The 11,941-nt window shown below is 36.0% G+C and overlaps 1 protein-coding gene across 22 annotated transcripts in view; it reads left to right on the plus strand.

The window, feature by feature from the left end:
• Window positions 1-11,941, plus strand: part of MBNL1 (muscleblind like splicing regulator 1) — a 222,877-nt gene that overhangs the window by 41,836 nt on the left and 169,100 nt on the right. For 13 of the 22 annotated variants that reach the window (XM_050779818.1, XM_050779817.1, XM_050779819.1 and 10 more), the window contains one exon: window positions 10,959-11,941. The exons of 8 other annotated variants lie outside the window; for them this stretch is intronic. In XM_050779818.1, the coding sequence (XP_050635775.1) occupies window positions 11,768-11,941 (174 nt within the window). In that variant the 5' untranslated portion in view covers window positions 10,959-11,767. Of the gene's footprint in view, window positions 1-9,646; window positions 10,803-10,958 lie in introns of those variants that run through there. One more of the 22 variants, XM_050779816.1, reaches the window with a different exon arrangement.

Below are 11,941 nucleotides of genomic sequence, written 5' to 3' on the forward strand. Positions count from 1 at the left end.
TTGTAAAAATTCACTTTCAGGTACTTTATTCTGTAGACTGTTATTTAATAACTAAGAGAGTTTGAGGAGGACAAAGTGAGGTCAGAATGTTTTTATTTTCCAACAGGACATACGTGCAAAGGCATAATCATACAAGAGTATATACCTCTCTTGGTTATTTTAATTAGAAGTGCATGCTGCTTCATGGAGACTCCCCACTCCTGACTCAGGAATGACTACAAGTGGAACCCCAGCCTCGGGGAAAATTACTACATAGGAAAATACGCTTGGGTCTACATGAGTTTTCCAGAGTTCTGTTGTGCCTTAGCTAGTTTGATAATACTTTGCATTATGTATAGCAGTTGTCAGAAACCATTTCCTTTATTCAATTAGCATCTAAAAAAAGAAAGAGTAGCGGATATTTTCTGACATTTGTGGAAATAATGTGTTAAAAAAAGCATTCCCTTACTCTTATGACATAGTGTTGTCAGAGATTTCACAAGTATAACGTGCCCTGCAGATTCTTAAAACTGCACATTTTCCTTTGGTTAATAAGAAAACAACAGTAAAGTATATATTGTCCATTTTGATACTTTGTCAACCCAAACATTTTTTCCAAATTCCAGACTCTGTTTCTTTGTAAATAATTACAAAATGCAAATACTGTGATTGTTTTAGAAATGAAATGCTATGTTTTGATGCAACAGGAATTGAAAACTGATTTTACAAATGTTTCTATTGATTAGCTGCTATATGAGGGCTAACAGTTGAAAATATTTTGGAAAAGTACAAAAAACAGGCTTTCAGTTCTATTTACAGAAAAAGACATACTTTTTTTGCATGTTCCCACAAGAGAAATTTATAGTGTAAAGTACAGCATAGGCTTAACAAATATAGAAAAATATGTTATTGACTCTTAGAAGTACATATTGGTAAAGGTTTTCTTGGAAGTTTTTTTATTCTAGTTCAAAGTTAATACGTATATGAATACACTTCATGTTCTAAGGATTTATATTATTAAAATTACTCAAATATAAGCATAGCTTTTTATATACAATTTCAACATTGATTAAAAGTGAAAAATTGGCATTAACTTAGTTGACTACTGATAACAAAATGGACATATGGTGGAGTAATATATAATTGTTAAAAAGTAATTATATTGATCTGTTTCTATTGACATAGAAAGATCATTAACATATTTTATATTGTAGAATATTAACATAATTTGTTGTTTAATCTCTGGACCTAGTTAGGTATGTGAATTATGTGAAACCTTCCTCGAAGGATATTTAAGTTACATTGAAGTGAAAATAGGAGTTGTCAATGCATGTCTTTGTTTTGTGGCGTATCTTAGTCTTATTTTAAACCAGGGAAGAACAACTGGGTCTTGAGTCACCGTTAGTCAGTGAAAACATTTTTCTTGTTTGTGAGCATATGTGAGTTTATTTTTTTTTTGAAAAAAAGTCAAGTTAAACTGACATACAGTGTTATGAAGAATAGATATTATGAGGAATATATTCAGTTAACATTGGTATATTTTTAAAAAGTATGTTTGAGATTATTCGTTAAAAAGTAATCTTTAAGGTCAGTTGTATAAATCAATAGAATTATCCATGGGATTGTAATGTTAAACTGTGTAGCACCTATGTGGCTTGAGTATTTGTAAGTTTGGAATAAGAAATATGTTAGTGAAATAATAGGGACTTTTACTGATTATGTGGAATGGAGGAAGTATTTGTGTATTATGTTGTGTCATGAGAAGTTCACTAATTTATTTTTTTAGAATACATTCGAGCAATTCCATATTCATTCGTAATTGGTTTTAGTCATTGTATTCTGAAGAATAATTATTGTAGATTTTTTTATTTTATTATAGGCATAGATTTTTCTATACTTTTCTTACAATGATTAATAAATCATGTATTTTGGGCCATATTCAATACAAATAAGCTAATACGATTTTCCTGATTGAGGTTATCATGCAAGGTTTAAAATCAGACATTTGGAAATTCAAAATCTATTTGTTAAGATAAAGCTTGTGTGGTCAGATTTAGTGGGTAGTTTTGAGGGCAATTATCACATTAAATTTTTAGAAATTTTGAACGGTGTGGCAACTATTAAGTTTGATCCTAGTGAGATATGCTTTATATTTTGGGCAGGTTTTTAAAAAAAATTATATCTGTCATATTTTTCACATGTTGATTTTGTAATGTATCCTACTTGAGTCTGCTAAAATAGAAAACAAATATAGGTTAATTATGGAGAAGATCTTATGACTGTTGGTTGTGAGAATGATTTCTGTATGAAAGAGAAAGTTGGAATAGAGGGGCAAAGAGGTACAAAATACAGCAAATTTCACCAATGTATGAGGTGCTGTGGAAATATTTTCTTAGTTCTCTGATGGATTAACTTCATACTTAGTTTTGTATTGTGCAGTAATGTCATTAGGGATGCACAGATGAATTTGGTACCATTTTTAAAGCAGTGAACATCATATTTTAAAATGTTTTAGGCAGAGATGCCACCAATCTCAGCAAGAAGCTTGGTGATGTTCAGCAGATACAGAGGTTGAATATGAAAACTATGATTTTGGCCCTTAGTTACTGTGTCAAATAAAATAATACTCATTTAAGTAAGCTTTAGAATCAAAGTCTATAATCAGGGCATTGTAACGGGAATTACAGTATTACTGTGTATTGCATTTCATTTAGCATTCACATTTTTGTTGTGTTAGTTCTACATTGACAGATTTGGATTGGGTCACTGTACCATTCTGAAAATTGCCAAGATGATAAGATTTGATTTTTGTACCATTTAGTTCTTGAGCACATAACAGCATGTTAAATTTTGCTGTAGTCTGTGTTCTGATAACCTATTTACTATTTTGAAATATTAAATGATATGTACAGATCAGATATGTTTACCTGAGGCTAACAAGATAATGTCTTTGTGTAATATATAGGTAAATAAAACACTAATTAGGAATAGTGCCTTCTCTTGTAGAACAATTAAGTAGCATTCACAGTTTTATCTCATTATACCTTCTTGTATAAGGAAATGTTAAAATACTTCCTCTTTGAATAGCATCAGAAAAAATGTAGTGTTTCTTTTGCTGGAATTGAAGACTGGTTCTGTCAGAAATTCACAGATAATTATTTAAATATTTTAAATTTGCAAAGCCACATAAATCTGTGTCATATATTCTGTGGCTCAGAATATCTTCAGCTTCATAATCAAGGAGGTATTTAAATATGTTGCTATTTTAACTTAATCGCCTCATGTTCTCTTTCCAATGAGTGACGTTTGATGCTGGTTTCATTCACTTATAAAGGTGATATCCCCAGGGTACTAAACCGTATAGTTTAAGCACTGTAATTTGTCAAAAATACAAACTAGTCTGATATACTAAGAAAAATATTCAGTCATATCACAAATATTAATTGTTTGCTTCCTCTGGGCCAGGCACTGTTTTGGTGATCTGTTTCTATTAATGGAGAACTAAGGTAACAACTGCTTTCTCTCATGGAGCTTACATTTTTGTGGCAAAGGCAAATGATAAGCAGATAGCGAGATAAATGTGTAATATTAGTCTGCTTTCTTCACAGTACTACGTAGTATTAGGTGGGGTTTTTTTTGTTTGTTTTTTGAGACGAGGTCTCACTCTATTACCTAGGCTAGAGTGCAGTGGCTCAGTCATAGCTTAGTGCAGTCTTGAACTCCTGGGCTCAAGCATTACTCCCATTTCAGCCTCCCAAGTAGCTGGGACCACAAGCAAGTGCCATCATGTGTGGTTATTTTTTAAAAAATGTATTTTCTATAGAGATGGGGTTTCACTATGTTGCTCAGGCTGGAAGTGTAATGTTATGTACTTCTCTCAAAACAAGTCTGGACTGCTGTTGGGAGGAAAAGAAGGCTGGGTGCTCTGGATGGTGGGCTGAAAATCTTCCAAGAAGATAACTTTGCAGTAGGGACTTGGACGAAGGCGTATTGGGGTATAGAGCTAGTATGCAAAGTGCAGTGATTCATTGTGATAATTATCTTCTAGTGAGCTTAAACCTTTTACTTTTTTAAAAATTTTGCCTGATATAGGAATTAATTCAAAATTCACTTTTAAATCATTGCCTGTGTAGAAGCTTTATGTTCTGTTTTGTCCTAAATATAAATACTTAAGGATCAACAATCATTTTCTAATTTGAATGCAGTTTAGTTGCCTCTGGGAATTCTAATCTTTAGCAGTAGCATGTCACCTAAACAACACTCCTTCATTATCCTTCCTACAGTAGACCAGTAGGTGATTTAGGGAACCAAACTGTTGAATGGATCAGAATTCTAAAAGACTGCTTCAACAGACCTTAGATTACTTATTTGAGTTAGTAAACACAATATTCCTTTCTTGGCAGCAGCTAGTCTGAAATGTGTCAGACCAGCAGGCCACATTGGCATTCTCTATGCCATTCCAGAGGATGTGTGATTGAAAGTTATCTTTTTCTTTGCAGTATTGCTAAAACTTAAGTCATTTACATATCTCCTTCATGATTTTTATTTATATATAGTCTGTTATGTATATGTGTGGGTATATATGTATATATTCTTTAAATCTTTTAAAAAAATTTATTTAATTAATATATAAATTTTTTTCAGACAGGGTCTCACTCTGTTGCCCAGGTTGGAGTGCAGTGGTGTGATCATGGCTTACTGCAGCCTTGACATCCTGTGCTCAAGCAGTCTTCCTGCCTCAGCCTCCCAAGTGGCTGGGACTACAGGCATTTGTCACCCTGCCTGACTAATTTTTGTATTTTTTTGTAGCTATAGGGTCCTACTGTGTTGTTCAGGCCGGTCTCGAACACCTGGCCTCAAGCAGTCCTCCACTTCAGCCTCCCAAAGTGTTGGATTACAGGCGTGAGCCACGGTGCCTGGCCCTTTAAATTTGTAAATTAAACTAATTTCTTCCTAAGTTATAATATTGATGTAATCACAGACTGGACACACTAGTTTTAGCATTCTCATCTATCTATTAAAATGATGTTGTTTGTCCGTCACCTGAAATTGCCGTGGGTCCTGCTGGTAGTGTGCTTACCCCTCACCGAGAAATATGTATCTCTGCTTTTTGCTATGTGGAGTTGAATAGTGCTGAAGGCTGCATTAACTCATTCAGCTGGCAGTTCTTCCCATATAATATATAACATCTTTGTTACTCTACTTAGCACCTTAGTGAATACAGAGATAGCTGTACAACCTCCAGAAATGTTAAGTTGGCTGTTTGTGTATGGAGATCTCTGTTAATATTTGGGACAAACCCTGGGAATAATTGTGTGAGCAAACTTAGTTTACTAAAGAACTGCATTGCTAATTATGAACTTGTTGACACCAGTGAGCCAGGGGAAGAAGTTATGGTTTTGGGCAAGGGTTTCCTTCTTATCAACTCCAGACTTACGGGGTGAAGTTAGCCATCTCTTTCAGTTAGATTGAAACTGCCTTACTAAACAAAAATCATAATAAAGGAGCTCAAAAATTACTTAGTTAACATCCTTAATATATAACTTATATCAATATTAAAAGCATATTAAATAAAAGTCTTCAAAATTACCAGCTAACTACTCTGGGATGTAATTGGACTGATTGCCTTATTTGCTTTAGAAGAACTTTTGAAATGATAAGTAAACATATGTGAGCAAGAAATTTAACCTTGCTCATAGAGGCTGTCCTGTTCCCCAAAAGAGAATTTCATTTTCATACCTTATAAACATCTATTTTTCTTCTATAGCAGTAGGTATGTGACTCTTAAATAGGCCTTCATATGAAGCCAAATATATATATGTAATCTTTAAGAATAAGTTTTCAAAGAATAAGAATAATTTCATTCTTCCTGATCCTTTTCTTGGTTTTTATTATCTCTGTCATTTCAAATTATTATTTCTTTCCTTTTTATTTTCTCCCTTACATTTATCTTAAAGTAGAATATATACATGATTTCTGATATCATTCAAGAAGAAATTTGTTCTTGTGGCAGAATATTGGTGTTGTAGACGATGTCAGATAAAGCAAGAAACTCTAGTGTTTGGAATTTGATCAGTAGGTTAAAGAGGGACTGCTGTTAGCTATTATTCAGATTTTTAAGTTTGATTCTTATAATATTTTTGTTGTTCAGAGAAGTTTATTATAATGTATTGAAATATAGGCCAGATATTTACCTCAGAAGCAATGTACCCATTAGTACTTATCTTTGAAGTAGAAATCTTTCCTTTAATAATTATTTAGAGACAAAATTTATTTTAGGCCAAATATGTTTGCAAGAATTCTCACAATCTGGACATTACCCACATATATTTAAACATTATATCTATCTATAGAACAAAACTCTATTACTTAGTTAAAGGAATGTTTTGTGAATTCAATATTGATCCAAATTCTATAAATCTTAATTTACCAAAAAAGATTTCTATTTTTTGAAGTTTTTTTTTTTGAATATAGATAAGACAATAATCTGATATCAGCAGTTTAGTAAAATCAATCTATAGGATATAATTTGAGTTTGTTGCCCACAGTGATAAACCTTTATCAAGTGATAGTTGATAAACCTATATCAAGGGCAGGCACATACATTAGCAGGTCCAGCTAGACTAATGCATAAAGGCCAGTATCTGTTTTAATTGTTCAGTATCTATGCCTGAACTAATTATTAATATTTTGATTATCATCCTTGTCTATGTCCTTTACAATTAAATGGTACAAATCTATGTTTATAATTCTTTCAATAGCACTTTTGAAGTAAATAGAATTTGTCTGCTACAGAAAATAAAGATAATCAGAACACTGATTTGCAAGCATTTTAGTAATCAAAGTTTATTTTGTGCTTGAGTGGGACTGTCTGTAACCTGGCAAAAAGGAAAAATAATCAGCTCTAGAAATTAATTGTTAGTTGTATTTAGATATGACTACCAAGCAATGCTGATCTTTCTTGTGGTACCAATCTTCTTATATATATTGTCTGGATGCTATAGACATGATTAAATAATCTATTTCGTCAGGGTTGGGACCACATCCTTTTATACATGTTTATTTCTGTAAGTATGAATGAAGTTTACTTATTTATCAAACATTTTTTAAAAAGGTCTGTTATGTTCCAAGAACTGTGTGATGAGGAATGCTGGGCCTACACCCTGTTGTCAGGGCATATATAACATTGAGGGGGAGAGGTACAAAGAGATACAAAGTATCAAAAACATTCTGAGATGGAATAATGTTTAGCATAGTTGGCCCAGCCCTATAGAGAAGGTGATTTTTGAACAGCAGTTTAAACAAGGAGAAGGAATTTGCCAAGTTGCAGGGTTGAGGAAGTGTGTGTCAGACCAAACAGGGAGTTAGCATGTAACAAGTCCCAGGAGCTCACACATGTCTTGGCACCTGCCAAGAACCCTCAGCAACTCCTCTCCAGGGGGGATACAAGAGGTACAGCACTGGGAGAAGCAACAAGATAAAATGTGTCAGTTTGTTAAAAGGGAAAGGTTCAAGAAAGAGGGAGTTGTAAATCATGTTACACATCAAGCAAAGGCAAGAACAAAACATAGTCTTGGGACTTGGCTTTCCTGACAGCATTGATGACCTTTGCTGAGCAGTAAAGTAATGGGTGTGAAAGTCAGACTGATAAGGATTCAGAAGTGAATGGGAAAGGAAGAAGCAGAAAAACAGCATAGTAGATATTCACCTGGGAAGGATGGATTAAGTACATTAGGGAGAGGAGGATGCATAGCCAGGGCAGCATCCTCTTCCTCCTGCCATGTCACCCTCTGCATTTCGGAGTTACTTTAGTACATTTGGAAGCTAAGAGAAGGAACTGCTGAAAGACAAAGTGTGCATGCATAGAGGAGGCAGAAAGAGAAAGAGGTCTTGAGAATGAATGAGTCAAGGTGGAGGCTTGTGGAAGCTTAACTGTGGGCAGGAGGAGGGAGAACTGGGAGACTAAGAAAGAAACAAGGATAGGTTAACGACTCATGGATAGGAAGGTAAGAAAAAGTTCATGCTTAAGGGCTACTGTTATATGGCTATGAAATATTCATGACATATAATGTTATTATCCACTGTTGCTAATGAACATGGAGAAAGAGTAATGAAGTTTTAGAAAAGCTGCTGTGTGCAATGAGATAGGGAGCTGTCCAAGGACAGGGCTAGATTGTGAGGCAGTTTTGAAAGGGCCTACGTGACCCTGGAACATTATTTTTAGAGGCAATGATTGTGCGTGTGTGTGTTCAAGTGTATGTTTCAGTGTGTTCATGTGTTGTATTCATATATGTGTTCATGTGTGTGTGTTTGTATGTTTTGTACCCTAGACGTAATCCAAATCCTGATGCAGTAATTGATAATTTAATTTACCAATATTTTTGGAACTCCATCTATTTTGCATCACTATGTAAGCCATGGGGTTACTGAGATGAATAATATTTTTTTCTGTCCTTAAAACCATATGGTCTAGTGGGTCAATTATATAAGGAAATAAAACACTGTATAGGGCATAGGTGCAGAGATAATTCAGAGAAGGCGGTATTTTAATATATGGATGAATAGAGATGGGGGTAATGACATCTTGGTAGCTTTTTGGAGGAAGTGACATCTTAGCTGGCTTTAGAGGAAGAAAATAGTTACAGGTAAGGCACTTGAAGATTCTGAAGAGAAGGACTAAAGAGATTGTTGACCATGCAGGTGGTCCATTCTCAAGGCATGAAATCATTAAGTAATTCTTTATGCAGAACAAAGTTTCAGGAAGACAGACACAGCTTACACTTTATGACTGGACCTTTTTTTTTTTAATATAGAAACTGGCATTAGGACCTAGAAACTTTTTTGAAAACCAAAATATTTCTTGAACACTGGGATGAGGTTTTTTGTTTTTTTGTTTTTTTGTTTGTTTTTTGAGACGGAGTCTCTCACTGTTGCGTCCGGGCTGGAGTGCAGTGGTGCAATCTTGGCTCACTGCAACATCCACCTCCAAGGTTCTAAGTGATTCTCCTGCCTCAGCCTCCTAAGGAGCTGGGATTACAGGCGCCCGCCCCCGTGCCTGGCTAATTTTTTGTATTTTTATTAGAGACTTTTTTTGCCATGTTGACCATGTTGGTCTCGAACTCCTGACCTCGCTTGTGATCTGCCCACCTCGGCCTCCCAAAGTGCTGGGATTATAGGTGTGAGCCTCTGTGCCCAGCCATGGTTGTTTTTGTTTGTTTGTTTTCTTTTTTTTTTTTTTTTGAGACAGCATCTTGCTCTGTCACCCAGGCTGGAGTGCAGTGGTACAATCTCAGCTCACTGCAGCTTCCACCTCCCATGTTCAAGTGATTCTTCTGCCTCAGCCTCCTGAGTAGCTGGGATTATAGGCACCACCACCACGCCTGGCTAATTTTTGTATTTTTAATACAGATGGTGTTTCACCATGTTGGCCAGGCCGGTCTTGAACTCCTGACCTCGTGATCCACCCACCCTAGCCTCCCAATTTGCGGAGATTACAGGCGTGATCCACCACGCTCAACTGATTTTTTAAATCTCTATCAAAAGTTGTAGTCTTACTGTAGTATTTTCCAAATAGTTTTGGAAAGTAATTTTTTAAAGGAAAATTAGTGTTAAAATGGCAATATTAATCTTAAACGATTTAAGTTCTAGATGCTCATGTTTTTTAACATACATATGTATTTATATCCTGTACTTTAATTCCAAAAATTATAAACATACCATATGCCAATAGAGCAATTTTGGCTCATGAAGAAGTATAATCAAATACTAGTGATCATACTGTGTTATTGCCTCTTTAAAATGTGAAGATTTTACTTTTTAAAGCCTTATTTTCCTCATTGGCGACATTCAAAAAAAAGAAAAGAAAAGAAAAAGAAAAATCCTGATAGAGAAAGTAAGTTGTTAAAAGTAAAAATGCCCTGCTCTAAGTAGTCTTGTGGTGCTGAGTTAACTGATCATCAGGCAACAGGGGATCCCTCATCCCCCACCCTCCAGCTTTGTTTGGAATTGTACTTCTGAAGTGCATCACGCTGCTCAAATCAAATTGCTCACTTAATATTTAATGTTTCTGCGATGGAATCACTTTCTCCCTTGAGGTTGACTTCAGATTTACCAGACACACTGACAACACTGCACTCCTTATTTTCCCCACATGACCTCAGCTTCTGCCTTAAAAATGTACGAATAAAGGATGCTTTTGTTCATATCTTGCCTGCCTGTGATATATTGACAAAGTGTCTGCGGGCTCAATGGAATAGTTTTACAGTATGAGTGCTGCTTTCAGTGGAGGGGCAGGACTTGGGCTTTAGAAGGAAGTGAATTGGATAGGTCAGGAGAATGTACCATTTGTAAACACCCCTTTCCTTTTTTATTCACGTGTCAGGACAGCAGGAGCAGGCTGTTCAGTGCCCGTCCCTGCACAGAGCCAGAGGGAAAGCAGCTTGGAAGTCAGCTGCAATTTTTAAACCTTACTTTTTATTCCCCGGTAATGATCTTCAAGTGCTTAGACTTGTCTGAGAAGCTGTTTTGAAACTAACATGGTTTAGTCCACTAACTGCATGTTGGGTAAATTCAAAACCCACATGCTCGTCCTCTTGCAGTGGAATAAGTCACATCTGATGGACATTTTCTGTGCTTATAGCATAGTAATGAACGTCTGACAGGCGCGACCTTTCATAAGACAACCCACACTATTGGCTTTCTGCCCAGAATATTGCTGCAACACTATCTGTGATTGGTTATCTCTCTATCATGCATTGCTTCACAAGGGGAAACGGCTCCTTTTTTTAATAAATCTACGATGGCTGGCTGCAATATGCCTCACTGTAAGTATTTTGTGTGTGTATGTGTGGGAGAGAGAGGGAGAGAGAGAGGCTGACTTGAATATTACTTAGTCTGGTATCACATGGCAAGGTTGTGATACTGTAGGACATCAGTGAAGTGCTACTTAGTAAATCTTAACCTATCTCTTTTTTCTACAGGTTGGTACTAAGAAGTGCCTTTCCTGACGTCTCTGCTGCTTGGAACCGCTTCTAGAGCAGTCTCTGCTTTTGCCTTGCTTGCTGCCAGCTAGACTGTGACGACAGCACATCCACCCTCCACCTCTAGCCCAGACACCCCCATTTCTACTTATAATCAAGAGAAAAGCTCTAAGTATCTGGCATTGCCCTAGGCTGCTTTAGTGTTAAAAGAAAAGTTCGCTGAAAAAGTAAGATATCTTCTGCCAGGAAATCAAGGAGGAAAAAAAAAAATCATTTTCTCGATTTTGCTCTAAACTGCTGCATCTGTCTATGCCAAACTAATCAATACCGATTGCACCACCAAACTCCATTGCAAATTCAGCTGTGAGGAGATTCCCTTTCAGACAACTTTGCTGAAAGCAGCTTGGAAATTCGGTGTCAAAGGGTCTGCCACGTTTTCATGCTTGCATTTTGGGCTCCAAATTGGCACTGGGAAGGGGTTACTGAGAGCACAAGGCTGATACCAGGCCCTACTTTTAAACGTTCATCTACTTACAATCCTAGTATTTCTCTAAAAACCAAAACCTCTTTGAATTAACAGTTTCATGCTGTGAATTTCTAGTGGGAGATCTTTTCCTTGATATTGACGACACAATTTTCCATGTACTTTTAAAGCAGGGAGTGGGGAAAAGTATTTTGAGGGGACATTTTCATCATCAGTTCAGCTTTTTTTTTTTTTTTTTTTTTTTTTTTTTTGGTTATTGCTCTTTTTTTGGGGGGTTGGGTTTGTTGGTTTCACTGAAACATTTAACTACCTGTAAAATCTAAACATGGCTGTTAGTGTCACACCAATTCGGGACACAAAATGGCTAACACTGGAAGTATGTAGAGAGTTCCAGAGGGGGACTTGCTCACGGCCAGACACGGAATGTAAATTTGCACATCCTTCGAAAAGCTGCCAAGTTGAAAATGGACGAGTAATCGCCTGCTTTGATTCATTGAAA

This window comes from Macaca thibetana, chromosome 2 (assembly GCF_024542745.1).
Source record: "Macaca thibetana thibetana isolate TM-01 chromosome 2, ASM2454274v1, whole genome shotgun sequence".
Lineage (NCBI taxonomy): Eukaryota > Metazoa > Chordata > Mammalia > Primates > Cercopithecidae > Macaca > Macaca thibetana.